The 21,140-nt window shown below is 43.0% G+C and overlaps 1 protein-coding gene across 1 annotated transcript in view; it reads left to right on the forward strand.

The window, feature by feature from the left end:
- Positions 1 to 230: 230 nt before the first annotated feature.
- Positions 231 to 21,140, forward strand: part of LOC308297458 (PDZ domain-containing protein 7-like) — a gene marked incomplete at both ends in the record, with an annotated part of 72,304 nt that continues 51,394 nt past the window's right edge. Inside the window, 9 exons of the mRNA XM_080740864.1 lie at positions 231 to 399; positions 1,268 to 1,405; positions 2,663 to 2,837; positions 4,278 to 4,460; positions 5,591 to 5,738; positions 12,239 to 12,299; positions 14,478 to 14,628; positions 15,426 to 15,724; positions 16,318 to 16,593. Of these exons, the coding sequence (XP_080596990.1) occupies positions 231 to 399; positions 1,268 to 1,405; positions 2,663 to 2,837; positions 4,278 to 4,460; positions 5,591 to 5,738; positions 12,239 to 12,299; positions 14,478 to 14,628; positions 15,426 to 15,724; positions 16,318 to 16,593 (1,600 nt within the window). The remainder of the gene's footprint in view (positions 400 to 1,267; positions 1,406 to 2,662; positions 2,838 to 4,277; positions 4,461 to 5,590; positions 5,739 to 12,238; positions 12,300 to 14,477; positions 14,629 to 15,425; positions 15,725 to 16,317; positions 16,594 to 21,140) is intronic.

Genomic DNA, 21,140 nt, shown 5'->3' on the forward strand with positions numbered 1-21,140 from the left:
TCTTTTATTTCTTAATGAACTTACGGAAACTTTTTTAGTTTTTTTTTTTTTTAATTCGTAAAATAATTTGCTTTTTTGGGAGTGTTTATTGAAAAATAATAATGAAAAACTAAAATTAAGGGACCCATTTGTGGGTTGCGGACACATTTCTCTACCCACTGTTTGGGAACCAGTGCTCTCTAGGCGTGTCCCCGGTCGCTCCCTGTCTGGATGAAGGGAAGGGGAGCACCATGGCACACTCCTCTCACCCCTCTGGCTGGAGGGAGATGACGAATGGAGGGGGCCTCCCGCCTGCAGGGGGCTCCACGCGCTACGTCCACAGGACGCAGCACCAACCCGTGGCCAGCAAGGCCTGCTCGCCCATGGGCAGGGTCATCCTCATCAACGCACCCCTCGATGGTAACCTTTCAGAATCACTAGACTATTACCCTGCTTTAACAACTTCACCATGAATTTCACATTTTTCTTTTTTTTTCTTAGTTTTTTTTCTTCCCAGTGTCTCTTCCAGCCCAAACAAAACCCAATTCATTAACTCTCAGCCTTGCCTTTCATTTCAGTGATTTTCTGAATGGGCGTGTCTGAACGGTACTCTTTTGAAATCGGGCCCCATTCTATGTCACAGGGGGCTCATTTCCTATTGGGCCCCTCGAGAAGGGGCCGGTACTTTTTGGGAGGCTATATTCTTTTGAGACTGTATATATGAGGTGGAACCATGAAGTAAAGTGGTGCTAAAATTGGAACGATACAGAGAAGGTTACGATTGACTCTACATGGTTCTCATCATGGTATCGTTCCAATTTTTGCCCAAATACAGCGCCCGTTGACAACAAAGGGCATTTTGGTATTGCATCTGAAACGGGTTGGAAAACCTCTATAAAACCGTATTATGGACCAATATTTATATAAAATATATATTTTTATGGTTTTCAAACCTTATAGGCCTGCACTTTTTTGACTGGAGTCCAACAGGGATCTGTACTGGGCCCCCTCCTTCCCTGCTACAACAGATGGTCCAGGACCCCTAGGGCGTCCTCAGAGTTACTACAGGGGGGGGGGCAAATCTTTGCGTGATATTGTGTTTACATTACATTAACCACTTGAACCCTATCATCTCTATTCTGAGGAGAGCTAAAAATAGAAGATCTCTCTCACCTCGCAGAGAGCTTGCAGATTTGTTATGTTTATGTTTTTGGTAATGTTTGCCACAGAATAAGGATTGTCTTTGGAGAGAATAGCTTTGTGTGTTTCGTTTGCATGTGCTGTACAGGTGGGGAGGACTATGAGGACCTTTACACCATAACGGTGGAGAAGAGTCGAATCGGTCGCCTGGGCTTCAGTGTCCGCGGGGGGTCCGAACACGGCCTCGGCATCTTTGTGAGCAAAGTGCAAGACGACAGCTCCGCAGGTTAGCAGGAGGGAGGCACAAGGGTGTGGGCGCATGCGCACGCATGTGTGCGTGTGAGACTGTCTCTGTGGAGGCTTAGGCCTCATTCATACTTCAAGGTGAGGTGAGTAGTGGATGTAAAGCTGCGTGTTTAGTTTGCGGGGAGCATATCGTGCGGGGAGCACTGCCTTTTGGCCCGACCCTCCACAATATTGTTCATGTGGCCCCATGGAAAAAATAATTGCCCACCCCTGCCTTGGAGTATGAATAACCCTTTACAGTAGACGTGCTGTCTGTGGTGCTTGCTTGCTTGCTTGCTTGCGGCTGTGTTATCGTAGCGCGTGTGAGCATCAGGCTGTGTGTGTAGCTAGTGATCTGTAGTGTGTTTCTGTTGTTGGTTTACTGCCAGTGCTTCTCAGATTGGGTTTCGGGGGAACCCCCAAGATGTCCTTGAGGGGATTCCCCAGCCAAATGAGTTATATAGCATCAAAAGCAGTTTAACCACTTTAAACATATGGGCTACTGTACAGCCAAAGCTTGTAAATCTGCTATTTTCAACTAATCTTGGGAAAACCAAATGAGAAGACAACACCAACAAAACATTTGAGAGTTTGAGAACACCTGGTTTATTTAGACTGTTAGACATATGTATGCAGTACGTTCAGTGTAGGCCTGTGTGTTACATGGTGATTAATTGTCTTGCGATTAACGATTTAATTCTGTTTTTGCCGTTGACAATTACATTTCTGCTTGTTTTTTAGCCTTTGAAGTTGCACATCAGATATGACACATAACCTAAACATACAAAGAAATGACTGACATATTTGACAATTATCGATGTTTCCTGTTGAGATTGGCACAATTCACCCAGGTTTCATGTCACTTTGTCTGCTGACCTCACTGACCTCACACGAAATAAACATAAAATAAAATAAAAATAAAACAATTCACAGGAGGCAAGCAGTGATCACCCCATGATGTGCAATGTAGTTTCAAATGCACCGCTTTTTTGAGAGTAAAAAAAAAAAAAAAGACCTGTGTGACATGATCTTGGCAGCTTGCCCCAGGAAATGTGCCAATCTCAACAGGAAACAACGGTATACGTTAAAAAAGAACATTGATAGTGGAAATAGCTGATCTACAAGCTCACAACACGTCGCGATACGTTGTGAGCTTGTAGATTGGCTATTTCCACTATTTTTGAAAATGTTTGAAAATATATGAACTAGTGATAGTGTTTCTAGCGTAGTGTCTATTGTGCTGACCCTGTGCGTCCAGTGCAGGCTGGTCTGTGTGTGGGTGACAAGCTGGTGGAGGTGAACGGGGTCAACCTGGACAGCATCACCATGGCCAGCGCCGTGAAGGTCCTGACGGGGAACAACAGGCTGCGGATGCTGGTGAGACGCGTGGGCAAGATCCCCGGCATCCGCGTCACCAACGAGAAGACCACGTGGTGAGACCACATACTGTAATACATTGGTTCTCAAAGTGGATTCCAGGGACTCTGGGGGTTCCCTTAGGGGGGTCTAAATTGACTCATACAAGTCTGTCACAGATGGAAGTCTGTAACAAATGGAACCAAATGAACCCTGGCGGGTTCATTTGGTTCCATTTGTATACAGTCAGAGTTAAGGGGAGACCTTGAAATTTGAAAGATTGAGAAACCCTGCAGGTTTCATACACCATGAGAAATGTCACAGCTTGTCTCTGTGAAGCTGTGTGTGTACACATTTTTACAGTCTATGGGTTGGTTCCCTTGACACATCACTGTGACATCACAGGTGATAACACAGGTGACATCACCTATGTAAAAGTCCATACATGGGTATTCCCCAGAATCCCTTTTATGCCCATATATGAAGATCCCTGATGTCATCAATCACTGGCCAGATGGCCAAGACATGGCCCATATCTGTGTGGCTGGTTCAGATAGAGATCTCCATGTATGGGCATATAATATATTGTACGTCGTGATGTCATGGGAAGCACTCTAACATAATGCCTTTTATGCCCATATATGGAGATCCCTGATGTCATCAATATTAAGCCCATATCTAACAGGATCCAACAGGATATGGGAATGCCCATATATGAAGGAAGACAGCCCATATCTGTGCGGCTGGTTCAGACAGGGATCTCGATGTATGGGCATAAAAGGGATGTACTATACAGTATATGGATCTCCATATATGGGTAACTGGTCCGATATACATCACTGGCCAGATGGCCAAGAATTGGCGCAACCTCACCCTTTAGGGCGAGGTCGCCCTGAAGCGTCAGTGTTATTTCTTTTTCCAAGGGGCAGTTACAAAAAGATTCAAACTGACTTAGACCTACAACCGATCAGAGTAGCGCAAGGGTGATACGCCCGCCCTACATTTGCATACAGGGCCCCTGGTTGGTTCCTCGTGACTTGTGAGCCGTTGAAATATTTGAATAACTGAGTGGGGCCAGACCTAATCTGACATATACCTGTGTAGGATTAGATCTAACGGAGGCCTACTGGTATATACCTATGTAGGGTGGATCTAATGTACATATGGTATATACCAGAGTCGTCTAATCAGAGAGTCCTGCCACTGCGGGGTCAGAAACAGCGCTGGTCACGTGGTTCATTGTCACTTTACACCTCATAGACTTCAATGCATTTTGTAAACTTCCGGTTCGCCGTTTGTCACTATACGCCAATAGATGTGTGCGTAGAAGACCTGGCCCCATGAAGTGAATGGGAGTGACGCTCTGGTATATTACCTACAGTATGTAGGGTGGATCTAATGTACTGCTATATACCTATCACCTATGTAGGGTGGATCTAATGTAGGGTGGATCTAATGTATGGTATATACCTACAGTATGTAGGGTGGGTCTAATGTACTGCTATATACCTATGTAGGGTGGATCTGATCCACAGGAGGATGGTGGTGGAGGAGAACGGCTGCGTGACGCCGTCAGACGCCAGTTCCGACAGCGCCCTCCGCAGGACGGTTCATCTCTACACCACGCCGGAGGACCGCCACTGTCTGGGCTTCAACATCAGAGGAGGGAGAGAGTTTGGCCTGGGCATTTATGTGTCCAAGTATGTACCATCCATTTATATATATACTGTACTGTAATCATGTATCTTAACATAGGTATGTGTCATACTGTACAGTATCAAACACTTGAGTTACCAGTTTATGAGGGAGCAGCGTTGTTGGTTGACACCACCACCAACCAACAAGAAACACAAAGAGCTAACTAACCCTTTGTGTTTCAAGGCTATGAGTGCACAAGGACAAGTGCAGTGCAGTCTAGTTTGCGGCTGCGTTGAAAGCAGCAGCTCAAATGCCCATTAGAAGGAGCTGTGTGTGTGTGTGTGTGTGTGTGTGTGTGTGTGTGTGTGTGTGTGTGTATACCTTGTACTATATTGTCTTTTCTTCTCTTCTTGGGTGCATGTGTGCGTGCGTGCGTGTGCTTGCCTTGTAATGTATTGCAGGGGTCTTCAACAGGGGGTCCGGGACCCCTAGGGGGTCCCCAGAGTTACTACAGGGGGTCCTCCAAACCACTTGAATCCTAGCCTGGGATTGCTTCCAATTTCGGGCTTTTGATCCGGTCGGGAGCGGATGACGTCCCACGTCATTTTGTATTCAAAACGGACTACAATTTGGCCGGAACTACCGACCGGAATCAGTTTTAACCTGTTTTTGCGCATGCGCTAACTGGGATAAAACTGATTCCGGTCGGTAGTTCCGGCCAAAGTGTAGTCCGTTTTGAATACAAAATGACGGAAGATATCATCCGGTCTAGACCGGATCAGACGACCTGTTTAGTTATCAAATACCAGGCTTTCTCTAAGGAAAGCCTGGTGAGGCGAGGTTACTTGAATCCTAGCCTCCATATTCTGAGAACTTTAGCCAAAAATAGAAGATCTAGATCGGCTATTTTCGGCAAAGAGCTTTGGTGTAGATGGGAAAAAGAGCAGACTAAGTACAGAATGAAAGTTCAAGTTTATTAAGTATTGATGGTTCAAGTGGTTAAATATTTCAAAACACAAATTGACATGAATCCAAAATACACTGCTGTCAAACATTGAAACTATATGGATTCCATGAAAAGGTTGTGGAGGTCCCTGCTTCATCTCTCTCTCAACTAAGGGGTCCTTGGCCTGAAAATGTTGAAGACCCCTGATGTATTGTATTGTAATGTATTGTATTGCATTGTCTTCAGGATGGACCCCGGAGGGTTAGCCGAGCAGAACGGCCTCAAGATGGGCGACCAGATCCTGGCAGCCAACGGGGTGAGCTTTGATGACATCACCCACTCCAACGCAGTGGAGGTCCTGAGGAGCCACACCCACGTGGCGCTGGCCATCAGGGTGAGGAGCCATGTTGTTGATGGGCGTTTGGTAGAAGGGCTAAATTGTAAATGGTGCCTTTATACAGTGCCTTTATCCAAGGCGCTTTACAAAGATTGGGCATTACATTCACCCATTCACACACACATTCATACACTGATGGTGGAGGAAACCATGCAAGGCATCAACCTGCTCACCGGGAGCAACTAGGGGTTCAGAGTCTTGCTCAAGGACTCTTCGACACTAACTCTGGGGAGCCCGGGATCGAACTAGGAACCCTTTGGGAACCTCTTTGTTCTAATGACGGTTTCTCTACCACTGAGCCACTGCCACCCAGGGGTCTTCCCCTAGGGGGAACTCAGAGTTACTACAGGGGCATTATTGTCGGTGGGAACCTTGTATGTCCCAAACCGTTTGTATTGTATTTATGATATTTATTCATTTTAAAATAGTGAAGATAGCAGATCAGCTATTTTCACTACTTTTGTGTGACACTTGTGTGTGATGAAGTAGTGCTACTAGGAGGAAGATTATTTTCCCAAAAAGTGTACAGAAAGAGTTAAAATTAGGTTTTTATGTGGCCACACCCACCAGTTCATTAAGTATGCCTGGTTGTCATGGTGGGTGGTGACCCAGCTGAAGTTAGGCACACCCAAAGTGTTGGGTGTATAATCTGTGTTTTTCAAATGGGCCTTTTGACTCAGAGGCTTTCAGCTTTCAGGAAGTAACCAAAAATACACAGGGAGGGAAGACAAATGTGCACATTACAACCCCACCTGGAGGTCTATTAGATTAACGTTAACTCCATAGACACATACAAAACCACCTCTTTAAGTAAGTAAGTAGGTCAAGTGGCTTATTGTCTGTATCAGCTGAGGAACAAGATCATCTATCTCCTTTCAATACACGCGCCATTCCCCTGACAGATGGATCGCTCAGGTGGAGCGCCACACCTACCATCAGCTCCCCAGTACTTACAGTACAGCACTTGTTAGTCACCCAAGACGAGCTGCTCACACGCTAACGTCTGAAGCTACCGTACACAAATGACCGGATATGGAGAGACCTCTGGATCGGATCACGCGGGTCAATTTGGAACAAAAACCAGGCTTTCCGCCGCATGGAAACTGGAAATACCCAGTGACGTGAGGATGGTTAGTAGGGTTTCTCACTTTCTACCCTGTCCTCCAGATGCACTGGCAGGGAAGGTGAAAGTCAATTCCTCAGTGCCTTAACCCCTTAAAGGAGTAGTTCAGCCCCAAAATGACTTTTTTTCTATTGATTACTCATAGCATGGAGACTTGAGTTCAATATATATATATATATATATATATATAAATATATATATATATATATATATATATATATATATATATATATATATATATATATTTGTATTTGTCGCATTCCTAAGACAAATTGATTATAGTAAATCTACCCCCACTGATTCCAGATGGGGACCCGAATGCATCTGGAATCAATGGGGGTACATTTATTGTAATCAAATTATTGTCTTAGGAATGTGACAAAAAACTAAAAAATATTATTGAACTCAAGTCTCCATTGCATGAGTAATAAATAAAAAAATAAAGATTTTGGGGGTGAACTACTCCTTCTATAACTCTGACAGTGTAAAGTCTGTAACTCTGACAGTGTAAAGTCCGTAACTCTGACAGTGTAAAATGGAACCAAATGAACCCGTTAGTTCCATTTGTACACTGTCAAGAGTTCTGGGGAGACCTTGGAATTTGAAAGTTTGAGAAACACTGTTTTAAATCCTCGTTCTCAAACTCTATCCATGTCAAGGTACAGGTATATGTATTTGGCTGCGGACCCCATCTCAAAATATTTTTGTTCCAGGGACCCCCAGAAGCAAATTATTTCACTATACATTCAAAGATTTGCACACGATTTTTCTAAACTAGAATAGCCAACTTTTCGAATAGCCAACCAATGTGAGCCAACCAGAGTGACTCACTGCCTCAGCCTAAAAAAAAGAAAAAAAAAAGTCTAGTATATCTCCCCCGGTCCACAAGGATATCCCTTTGGTCTGATGGTTAATATGTTGGACTTTCACATTGGAGACCCCGGTTCGAACCCCGGCCATTACAATGGTGCCTTGACCCGGATCGGGTTTCCCTGTGGGAGTAGGTCAAAAGGGGGGTGAGTGTAGCAGAGTGACTCACTGCCTCAGCCTGATGGCCTCAAAAGTCTAGTATCTCCCTCAGTCCACAGGGATATATATCCCTTTGGTCTGATGGTTAAGATGTTGAACTTTCATGCGGGAGACCTGGGTTTGAACCCTGGGCATTACACACACACGCACACACACACACACACACACACACACACACACACATATATATCGTCGTTGTCGGGTGGAAACCTTGTATGTCCAAAACCGTTTATTTTGTATTTATCATTTTTAAAATGATTTAAACTAGTGAAAACAGCAGATCTACAAGCACACAGCGCCTCGCGGTGTGAGGCGTTGTGTGCTTGTAGATCTGTTGTTTTCACTACTTTTGTGCGACAGCCTTGTATGATGACAGATGAAGCAGGGCTTTGCTTTGTGAAAAAATGTACAAATTTGAAATTTGGAGATACGAGGTTTCTGCCCCACAGTGACAATATATAGTCACAGATGCTTTCCCGGATTTAAGCACCAAGCAGCACCTTCCTGCCCTTCAATCCAGGACATGCCCGCCCAGGTAGATGCTCTATGAGAGAGTATGACCATTTTTTTTTCAACCCCAGACTAAACTAAACACATTCTGCTGTGTGATTAAAGTGCTTCAGAGGTATACATAGTAGGCTTAATTGATGGGGCGACTCTTAGTGCTCCGAAGCATTAATCATCGTCACAGAGCCTTAATCAACGCGGGCACTTTAAGGGGGAGTGAGACAGAGTGTGTGTGTGTGTGTGTGTGTGTATACAACGTGCAAGGTTGCACCACGTATCATCGTGCAGTTGTGTGTGTGCACGTTCGTGTGTGTGCGTGTGTGTGTGTGCCAGTGTCAGTGGTGGAAAAAGTATTCACATATTTGATTTTACTTAAGTAAAAGTATCAATGCTGTAATATATAAATACTCTGTTACAAGTACAAGTCAGGAATTCAGAATGTACCTACTTGAGTAAAAGTATGAAAGTGTTGGCATCAAAATGTACTTAAAAGTACCAAAAGTAAAGTAAAGTTTGAAAATAGCATTGTACTCAAGTACAGTACTCACGTAAATGTACTGAGTTACTTTACACCACTGTGTGTGTGTGTGTGTGCGTGCGTGCGTGCGTGCGTGCGTGCGTGCGTGCGTGCGTGCGTGCGTGCGTGCGTGCGTGCGTGCGTGTGTGTGCTTGCGCGCACGCGCGTGCATGCTTGCCTGTGTGTGCCTGTGTGTGCGCGTTGCACGTGCGTTTGAGAGGGTGGCGTTCGCGCGGACATTCCTGCGTACTCGTTTTACTCCCCGTGATCTCAGGTTCCCGCGCGGTGAGGAACCGTCAGGCACGGCGTTCATTATTCAGCGGCCGGCGGGGATCGGGTTATGATCAGCAGAAACGCTTGTTTTATGCGTTTCGACCAAAGCCCTGCGTTAGCTCAGTAAGACCTGGAACGCATTTAACCGTTGTTTTATGCTTTAACTGTTAAAAAAAATAGCAGATCTACGAGCTCGCAGCGCAGCACCGAGTGCCGCGCTGCGAGCTCGTAGGTCTGCTATTTTTTGAAAAATCTCGAACATTTTTGTGCAAGTCTTTGAATATTTTTTTTTACCCGATTCTACAAATGACTTCTAAAATCCTTCTAAGGTTTTTGAAAAGTGTTTCTCAATCTTTTTTCATGTCAAGGACCCCCAAAATTACATGTGTTTGGCCAGAGACCCCCCATCTCAAAATAATGTTGTTCCAGGGACCCCCCCCCCAGAAGCAGAGATTTGAGTTACAAAAGTTTGCTTTGAAAAATATATATTCAAAGATTTGCACACATTTTCACAATAAAAAAAAAAAAAAAGCTTGCAGCACGGCACTTTTTCAATAGCTAAAGTATCAAATAATCCCAGATCCTAATGCGTTAGAGCCCATTATGGCTCAGCATCACCGGGCTAGGGTTACTAAACGCCGACGCGCACCTGCTCGGCTGAAAACCCTTGATGACGCCAGGGGACCTCGGGAGTGAGTGGCGTTGACCTTTGACCTTCACCACATGAACCCTAGCGTTCCTGATCTGTGGGGGGGGACTTGATTGATTGATTGATTATTTTACTAGACAAAAATGGAGAACAGTACAAGTATAGTCAATACAATAGAAATGTAGTATAGTACAAGTACAGTTAAACACCCTGCCTAAAAGGAACACGTGTTTGTGAGATGTAGATTTGTTATTTTCACTATAAAAAAAGAAAAAAAGGATGTGCCTCAAATGACATGCCCAAAACAGGGATGGCAGGTTGTAAGTGTGAAGCAAATGTAGAGTGTCTGTATGCTACTGGCAAGGAATACAGTAGGGATTCGTTAGTTTATTTTTATGGTTTGTGCACAAATGCATATCCCAGTCCCACTCTGCCCCTCCCCATCTCAATAGCCTACAACATGGGTCTTCAACAGGGGGTCCGGGACCCCTAGGGTGGTCTTCAGAGTTACTACAGGGGGTCCTCCAAATCTTTGAGTGATATAGAAACCTTTTTTTTCTCCTTTTTTATTTGAACCCTAGCGTCCATATTCTGTGAACTTTAGCCAAAAATAGCAGATCTACAAGCTCACAACGCCTCGCAGAAGAGTTTTGGTGTAGAGGGGAAAAAGAGCAGACTAAACACAAATTGAAATTGACATTTCAAGTGATTAAATATCTGAAAACACCAATTGACAAGAATCCAAAATACACTGATGATTGTGCTGTCAAACAATGAAACTATATGGAATCTTTGAAAAGGTTGTGGGGGTCCCTGCTTCATCTCTCTCTCAACTAAGTCGTTCTTGGCCTGAAAACGTTAAAGAGGTGGTGCCATAGTTTTGTACTTTTTCTGTTTTTCATGTGTCTAGGAGGTTGAAAGTACTTCATTAGACCCCCTGATGTGTTTTTTTTTTTTTTGAGAAATGATGTATTCTCTTAGTATTTGTTTGTTTTCTCTTGGAGGCTGCCACCTTGTGGTCAAAAGTGTCAGTTAAAAAACACAGATACTAAGTGTGTCACAGTATCAACTCCTCCCCAATTGCCATTCACCCAACACTGTGGGGTGTGGCTATATCAGCTGGGTCACCACCCACCATGCCATCCATGCATACTTAATGAACTGGGGGTGTGGCCACATAAAAACCCAATTCTAACTCTTTCTGTATACTTTTTTGGAAAAAATCTTCCTCCTAGTATAATCATAATACCTGATAATCATGTTTTAGAGGGGGGGGGGGGGGGGAATCATGGCACCACCTCTTTAAAGACCCCTGGCCTACAAAAAGGTCAGCCAAGTCCCCAAGGTCCAGAAACTAAAAACAATGACATCAAGGTTATGTTTCCATTATTCTCAGTGCTGTGGCAAATTCCTGCTACATTTCATGAAGGTTGAGCAAGTGATTTGTTGAGTTTTGAAACTCACTGCATCAGTCAGTTGGAAGGTGTGAAAACAAAAGTTGCTGAATGCACCTGAGAGACAACAGCAACAGCGGCTACTATGGTGCTAAAAATAGCCTACGGCTTGATGTTTTTTTTTCAACAACAAGCCCGCTGCTATCTGACGGTCAAAACCAGAGGTGGAAAAAGTACTCACATTCTTTACTTAAAGGAGTAGTTCACCCCCAAAATGACTTTTTTTCTATTGATTACTCATGCCATGGAGAGTAGAGTTCAATAATATTTTTTGGTTTTTGTCACAGTCCTAAGACAAAAATTTGATTCGAGTAAATTTACCCCCATTGATTACGGATGGGGACCCGTTTCGAAACGGGTCCCCATCGGGAACGAATGGGGGTACATTTATTGTTATCACTTTTTTGTCTTAGGAATGCAACAAAGGACTAAAAATATTATTGAACTCTACTCTCCATGGCGTGACTAATCAATAGAAAAAAAAGTCATTTTGGGGGTGAACTACTCCTTTAAGTAAAGGTATCAATTTTAATCTGTTACAAGTAAAAGTCCAGAATTCAAAATGTACAAGTATGAAAGTGTTGGCATTAAAATGTACTTAAAGGAGCTATAGTCAACTTTTTCTTGAAAAACGGATGCTAAAATAAAAATAATGTTTCAGAAATATTTTATAAAAGAATATAACACATACATTATGTGATAATTATTTTACGCTTTTTGTGGACATTTTTTAATAGAAACACATATGTGTTTCTATTCAAAAATGTCCAGAAATGTGGAGAGCAACTGTACCTTAACAGGAAAGTTACAGAGGTAGCTTGAAGTATGTGTAGCTCCCGAAATGATGAATTGCTTATAATGAAGGCTATATGATGATGTTGACTAGCCAATGTTGTTGCTGGATCCCATGAATTCATTTCATTGAAATATGATGTATCCCTACAGGAGGCCGGTCGATACCCTGCATTTAAGGAGATGGTGGCAGAATACAGCTGGATCAACCAATGTATGTCCACAACAACAACAACAATAATCACAAACAATGATTTTAACCAAGTATAGCTTAGTTGTACAGATGATGTTGCGGTTAAACAGAGGATGACACAACCATTAGAACTTACAGTCGTGGCTAAAAGTATTGGCACCCTTGCATTTGTAAAACAGAAAAAAAGAATCTTCCAGAAGCTTGGCAATTGAAAACATATTTTGCATCAACATACAGTATTTGGTTTGCAGAGGAACACAACATAAAACTAGAATAAATACAGAATCCTAGCTCATTCTACAAAGAAACTTGCATACATACAGTATCATCGTGCAGTACTTAAATACACTGTACTTGAATTTCAAGCAGGCCATTCACCTGGAACTCACCTGTGGTGAGTCCAAGTTGACTTCTTTAGTAAGCACTAATCCACCCAGTTTAAATTGAGTAAATCCCTCATTCTGCTGTTTTGTGTCACACACTGAGCATGGACCAAATAAAAAAGGAGAGAATTGTCTGGAGGTCAGAGGTCAGATTGTAGCCAAGCATGGACATTCTGAAGGCTCCAAGTCCATCTCCAGAGACCTTGATGTTCCTTCACTGTGCACAATCTAGAAGATTGTGTGTTGTATTTTTTTTTTTTTTTTTTTTTTAAACAAAGGGTGCCAATACTTTCAGCCAGGACTGTAACTATAACAAGAAGGGATTGGAATGGGTATGTATTAAAACCCTGACAGTTTTATAGGATTTAAGGAGGAAAAAGTGGAATTCTAGTTTCCCATTACAAGTGCACTGTTGCGTTGTTGTGCCGTTTGGAAAAAATCTTACAAAAAGTAGAACACTGGTCACATGGGTCCAACTTATGTTCAGATTGTCATTTTCTCCACAGCTGTCTAATTCCCTCTTATTTCAATTTGATATGATTGGGTCTGGAAAATGTGGGGGATTAATCTGGATGTGCTCAAAGGCAGATGCAGTCGAATGGAATGGAGCATGACCCGACGGCTGGGTCGCTGGCTCTGTTTATTCCTTAACATGCAGAGTCATTTTGGGTCACATAGAAAAAAGAAAAAAGGAAACAGGATCATGTGGAACTCTGTAGTCAGGGGATATCTTATAAAGTTCTGGAATAAATTCCTTACCAGAAGATTTCTTCACCAATGTGTTTGTAAAGGTGTCTAGTAACACATCTCACAAAGACTGAGATTCAGTTTCCCCAGGAGAATCCTTGATAGCTGATGAAAGTTGGGGTCCCATTAAGTTAACTATACAGGACAAAACACACCAAAATAAATATGCTTTAACTAACATGTGAGGGGTCAAACTAGGGGTTTTTCATGATTCTGAATCCATTGCAAGCATTTGTTTTGCACGAAAAACATTCCTTGGGGTAAAGGCGGTTCCGACAAAACTGTGAAAAGTGATGACTCATCACTAAACCATATTTTTGTGGGGCCGTTTTTAGCCCAAGGAATGTTTTTCGTGCAAAACAAATGCTTGCAATGGATTCAGAATCATGAAGAACCCCAAGTTTGACCCCTCACATGCTACTTAAAGCATATTTATTTTGGTGTGTTTTATCCTGTATAGTTAACTTAATGGGACCCCAACTTTCATCAGCTATCAAGGATTCTCCTAGGGAAACTGAATTTCAGTCTTTGTGAGATGTGTTACTAGACACCTTTACAAACACATTCGTGAAGAAATCTTTTGGTAAGGAATTTATTCCAGGATTTGACACCATTTCTGAAGATATCCCCTGACTACTGGGAAACGGCGTGGCTCTTAAACGTAATGTTTTAAGCCTGTGACTTCAGTCATCTATCTGTCAGGTCGGCAACACTTTTAACAAGGGTCATGTTTAAATGTTTTGATAGTCAAGTGTGCCATATCAACACAAAGTTATGACACATAAAAAAAGATTGACTGTGAAAAAAAAGAAGACTCCACCTTCAGGTGTCATTCGGCACCAAGGCTGAACCATGACAGATCAAACACATATTGAGACTTTACTCTCTGTGTAACGTTGTGACCATTTCATCGAGGCAATGTATTGTATTGTATTGTTAACAATGATCACATGTCCGTTTCATAACGTATTTGTCTGGAGTTAAACTCGATTGATTCATAATTATTTACAATCTCCTTTTGTGTTGTTGTCAGGGTCAGAAGGCCCTTCCCCCTCCCCCTCCCCCACAGTGGCCAACGGGGTTCCTGCGTCCTCCCCACATGACTCCTGCTCCTCCGTGTCCTCCTTGTCTTCCGAGACCCCGCTGAGCTCCTACAGTGGTCTCTCCTTCCCTCCCGTCTTCGGCTCCGACATGGTGGAAGACGACGACATCGCCACAGAGTAGGGCCGGATGATAATTATGACTCCAGTCACGATTATTTAACACTTTGGCCGTACTTATTAATGAACGATTGTTTTAGTCTGTTTAATAGTTCATAGCTATGCGACACGTTGTGAGCTTTTCAGTTACTGCATATCACCGAATAGTAGCCTGGGTGGCGGGCGCAAATTGTAGCCGGGGTATTATCACATTTTGCATGTTAAAATCCGGTTCAAATCACCGCCGGCGCCCCAAATAAAAGCCGGGGCAATTATTTGCAGTTTCTTCAGCCTAATTTGGCACCATCCGGGATATTATTTGAGTTTCTTCAGCCTATTGTTTTTTGCGTATCCAAAAGCCAAGGCTACTATTTGGTGACACATTTTTTATTTGCACTGTTGTTTCCTGTTGAGATTGGCATATTTCACCCAGGTTTTTTTCCTCTCACTCACATCACTTTGTCTGCTGACCTCACTCAGCAACAAAAATAAATAAAATAAAAGTAACCAATTCACAGGAGGCAAGCAGTGATCACCCCATGATGTGCACTGCAATGTAGTTTCAAATGCACCGCTTTTTTTAGAGTAAAAAAGAAAAAAGACCCGTGTGACATGTGTGATCTTGGCAGGTTGCCCCAGGAAATGTGCCAATCTCAACAGGAAACAACGGTAGTTAATAAGACTAATACATTTAGTCGAGAGAATACTTTTTTTGTCGATTACATGAAAATGTTATATATTGCTTCTTGGTTATTTTATTAACCTAAGGTTATTGGTTCTAGATGTGGGTCTTGATGTGTTTTGGGTTCATTGTCCAGGCCTACCACAGAGGGCCGCTCGCGACCCAGCAGTGCCAAGTCCACCAAATCCTCCAAATCTTCCAAATCCTTCAAATCTACCAAGTCTAAAAAGTCCACCAAGACCACCAAGTCGACCACGGACTCTGCCATGCAGACCGACCCCTTCCCCCCAGACCCAACAGACTACCCGGAGTACCCAGAATACCCAGAATACCCAGAATACCCAGAGTACCCAGAGTACCCCGACTACCCAGCCTACCCTGACTACTCAGATCAAGCCTCAGTACAGAGCAGCCGGCCAGCAGCAGCAGCCACAGGTAGGGCTGTCACGGTTATGACATTTTACATGACGATTCATTGTCACTCAAATAATTGTGATTAACAATTTAATTATGTTTTTTGTTGTTGACAATTACATTTCTGTTTGGCTTTTAGGCTTTGAATTTGCACATGGCAGATATGACTAATAACCTAAATATACAAAGCAATTACTGACATGTTTGACAACTTGATCCACAAGTTTCCCATCAAGCTTACTGGGGAAAAATGTGCTCCACACAGCTGATTCAAATCACTGAACAAGCACCATGTAATCACCATGCAGAGATTCAGGTGTGACAGTAGCACAGCAACCAGTCAGAATTAAACAACTAAGGGGAACATGGGAAGTGATGCCCACTTTCACGCAAGGGTTCATGGGACACTGGACACTTGTGGATACTTAAACAAAAACAAAAAAAACATTGATAGTGGAAATAGCCGGTTGTGAGCTTGTAGATCTGCTATTTCCACGATTTGTTTAAGTGTTTGAAGATAATATATGAACATTTTTCAACATGGAAACGATTATGACGATTATGTCAGATATTTATTATAGATATTATAGACCATTATGTAATACTTGTGACAGGCCCAGCCCCGGGGAGCGGTCAGACCGTCGGCGCCACAGTGCTGCTGAAGGACACAAGGGTGCACGGGAAAGGGGAGGGGCCAAGGGAAAAGGGAGGGGCTGGAGAAGGAGGAGGAGGGGGGCGGGGCAGGTCGAGGACGCCGTCACGGCCGCCGTCGGGCGACCGGGAGAGCGGCGGCGCGAGAGACTCCGCCCCCAAGGCGGCGGAGGCCCTGATGGAGCTGAGCGTGCCGCGCAAGCCAGTCAGGCGCTCCCAGAGTCACGTCACCGACACAGGTGAGAATGCCGGGCACACCGGGGTGTAAGGACTGTCTGTCTGTCTGTCTGTCTAGCTGTCTGTCTAGCTGTCTCTCTGTCTGTCTGTCTGTCTGTCTGTCTCTCTGTCTGTCCGTCCTTCGCATAATCTTGAGAACCGTTCGTCCAGTCAACTGGCTATACATGAGCAGGCCTGGCAGAGATCTGCGGTTTTCTAGTATTATTGCGACCGTCAGGTCACAATTAGTATGAAAGCCGACAGCTCATGTCCGTGAGTGAGTCAGTCAGTCACGCCTGATGCCTCATGTCACGCTCAGGTCCTGTGAAAGCCACAAGGGAGGCAGCGCAGAGCTATGTGAGTGAGTGTGAAAGCAGCAACACAAGACGGAAGTTGTCTCCCGCATTTTCCTTCGGATCTATTGTGCCAACTTGACGACGACAAGTGAATGCCGTATTTAGAAGCGTTGTCGACCTGGAGGTCGTTATTGCCATTAGGGTGTTTTACTTGTAATTTATACATTCATGAATACATCTATGAATATTGCGGAAATACATCCGCAAAAACCCACCCCACTGGAGAGTCCAGCATTTAATTAAATCTCAGACCAATGAAAATCCGGGCTCCAGGGAAAGCACAATGGGCCTGATTCATCAAGCACTTTACGGCCAAATTACGCCCATATTTTGATCTTACCGCCATTTAGGACAATTCCCAAGTTAAGGCCCTTTTCCACTGGCAGCGATAACGATAACGATTTAAAAAAGTGGGTTTTCAATTGAAGTGGATCGGCAGCATCCACTCAACACCGATACAGACAACGATAGCCGACAACTACATCGTTAGGATCAACAACGATGTGGTTAAGATCACAGTGATATGGAACTGGGTCTCTGACAAACAGCTGGAGGTGCGCTCTGCGCGAGCGGCTGTTAATTGGCGCCTCTTCACATTGATGTCCGATAACTTTATCGGACATCAATGTGAAGGCATAATTATCACTGTGATATTTTATGGCTATCGTCATCGTTATCGCTGCCGGTGGAAAAGTGCCTTTAGGGTCAGATTCATGAATGTTTTTTTGTCTGGGATTTTGAAGGTAAGACAGAAATATAAGCCAGATTTAGTCACTTTATTTACACTATATTTACGACCAGATTGATGAATCAATGAATGAATCTATTCACAAAATTAATCTGAAACCAGAATACAGAATCAAGACTGAACGCTGCCCTTTATCCTCCCCCTCCACACCTCCGTGAGAGTTAAATGAGAACAAGTAGATTCCATCCATTCCTTCGCAGGGCCGGACCGGGTTGAGTTATGATTCCTTTCTTCTGCAATTTATCCAGTGCCGCCGTGCCTCCAGGAAGCCTGTGGGTAAAGTGCAGGCAGGGGTGTCACAAGGGGGGGAAAGTGGGACTGAGTTACTAGGGCCCAAGGTGGAGGGGCCTTAATTATGTTATACTTTAGCTATTGAAAAATAGCAGATACAAGCTTGTAGATCTGCTATTTTTGAAAAGTTGTGAAAATATGTGCAAATCTTTGAATAGGACTATATGTATTTTTTAAGCGAACATTTGCAACTCAAATTTTTCTTCTGGGGGGTCCCTGGAACTAAATATTTTGAGATGGGGGTCCGTGGCCAAATACATTCATCATTTTTGGGGATCCTTCACATGAAAAAGTTTGAGCACCACTGACATAGAACATGTTTTTTTTTTCTTCAAAAAACCTTAGAAGGATTTGAAATATTCAAAGAATTTTCAAGATTTTTCAAAAATAGCAGATCTACAAGCTCGCAGCGCGGCACTCGGTGCCGCGCTGTGAGCTTGTATATCTGCTATTTTTCAATAGTTAAAGCACCAAACAACGCAGTGAAGCCTTGTACCCAGGGGCCCAGAATTTGGTGCGACACCCCTGGGTGCAGGGTTGATTGGATACTTGTTATATAAGCTAGAGCCGCTGCCCCCGATAGATCAGAGTAGTGTGAGCGGACTGGGCGTACAGCTGCCATCCATCAGTATTACTGTGTTGCCGTGTCACGGCGCGGGATTTGCTGCCGTCAAACGGGACCTGAGTGGAAGAGGAATAAATGAACAGCCTCTCATCGGAAGGTGCGCGTATCACCCCCGCTGCTATTGACGACCAAAAAAGCACGGAACCGTGCTAAAAAAGACCAATGAATCATGAATCATGGTTTTGGCAAAACCGATAGCCCGGAATGCCTCATTCTTTACTACAGTATACCTACTATACAGTATGTGATTGATTGGTTGATTGATTGATTGATTGATTGATTGATTGATTTATTGATTGATTGATTGATTGATTGATTGATTGATTGAAGACTCTATTAGAAGTTTGCATAGGAAAAGGTACAGTTTCATGACAAACAACTATAACAGCTAACAACGAACAGGATTAACACCTCAAAAAAAGCTTTTGGGCTTGTTTCAATTGGGGTCCTTTTTTAAAACTCACATACTGTAACATTCAATGACAGACAAATAATACTATACAGAAAATATATTACAAAAAAAATACAAATAAACTGTTGCAAGACACAACAAGCTGAAAGGTCATGGGGAGGTAAGATAGGCTTTGTTTTCATTTACCAGTTTCGAATAGGTGCCTGTAAGTGGCTTTTCAGATTGGTTTTAAAGAAAGGTAGGGATTTACACTCCTTTAAAGGAGTAGTTCACCCCCAAAATTACTTTTTTTCTATTGATTACTCAGGCAATGGAGAGTAGAGTTCAATAATATTTTTTGTTTTTTGTCACATTCCTAAGACAAAACCCGTTTCGAAACGGGTCACCATCCGGAATCAATGGGGGTAAATTTACTCGAATCAAAATGTTGTCTTAGGAATGTGACAAAAACCAAAAAATATTATTTAACTCTACTCTCCATGGCCTGAGTAATCAATAGAAAAAAAATCATTTTGGGGGTGAACTACTCCTTTAAGGCCTTCGGTAAGGCATTCCACATTTTAGTGGCATAGCAGGAGAACAAATGTAACCCTTTGTTTGAGCCAAATCTGGGTTGGACGTGATCTGTGGCGCTGCCTCTGGTGTTGTAATTGTGAACATCCTTGACGTCCTTGACGTCTAAACAACATCGACTGTACATTTTTGAACAAAGCAAAGTGTAACCGGTAGCAAAGGTGACACTGATGCTCGCGCTTGATTTGCTCCGTCGTCCAACTTCAACGAAACAGTTGTTCATACTCTGGAAGATAAAGTGATCCTCAACACTGCACAGGAGTGGTGGGAAGTACCTTTACGCAAGTTCTGTACTTGAGGGCAATTTTGAGGATTTTTTGCTTTACTGGAAGGCCAATATTGTACTTTTACCCCACCATAATTCTTTTTAAAACTTTAGTTAATGGTTACTTTGTAGTTTTGGATTATTATTACAAAACCACTTCAGACCTGTTATACTTTGGCATTTTGAAAATAGCTGATCTACAAGCTCACAGCATGTCGCAAAGCAACGCGTTGTGAGCTTGTAGATCTGCTTTTTTCAAAGGATTTTTATCAATTTTATGCATTTGAAAACTTGTCAAATGAGACCTTCGGCACAATGACTACTTTTATTTTTGGCACTTTAAAGGAGTCATCCAGACCAAAACACATATAGGGTTAAATCTGTCTTTTATCATACCCCTTTATACCTGCTTTAGTCCATTTTTTTCATAGCTGCCCCTGTTGCTAGATTTCGGCTGCCCCTGTTGCTAGATTTCGCAGGCCCTCTCATAACTAACAGAGTAGATAGACTTTATACTAGTGCGGTTATTTCTTCAGCTTCAAAGTTAGTATTTTTTTATTGGATTGTGTTTACACAACGTCCTGAGACCAACCACACCGCTGTTTTGACCTCACAGGCACCCTTACTTGTCAAACCAACCCCTCCCTCCCCTCCCTTTCTAGCCTCTCCTCTCCCTGCTCTGGTGCAGAGCAGAAGCCGTTTGACAAGTAAGGGTGCCTGTGAGGTCAAAACAGCGGTTTGGTTGGTCTCAGGACGTTTTGTAAACACAATCCAATAAAAAAATACTAACTTTGAAGCTGAAGAAATAACCGCACTAGTATAAAGTCTATCTACTCTGTTAGTTATGAGAGGGCCTGCAAAATCTAGCAACAGGGGCAGCCGAAATCTAGCAACAGGGGCAGCTATGAAAAAAATCGACTAAAGCAGGTATAGTATAAAGGGGTATGATAAAAGACAGATTTAACCCTATATGTCTTTTTTAGCATGGAACCGTGCTAAAAAAGACCAATGAATCATGGTTTTGGCAAAACCGATAATCCGGAATGCCTCGTTCTTTACAGTACACTATACAGTATGTGATTGATTGATTGATTGATTGATTGATTGATTGATTGATTGAAGACTCTATTAGAAGTTTGCATAGGAAAAGGTACAGTTTCATGACTAACAGCTAACAACGAACAGGATTAACACCTCAAAAAAAGCTTTTGGGCTTGTTTCAATTGGGGTCCTTTTTTAAAACTCATATACTGTAACATTCAATGACAGACAAATAATACTATACAGAAAATATATAAAA

Source organism: Nannobrachium achirus (assembly GCF_963921795.1).
Source record: "Nannobrachium achirus genome assembly, chromosome: 13".
Classification (NCBI taxonomy): Eukaryota; Metazoa; Chordata; class Actinopteri; order Myctophiformes; family Myctophidae; genus Nannobrachium; species Nannobrachium achirus.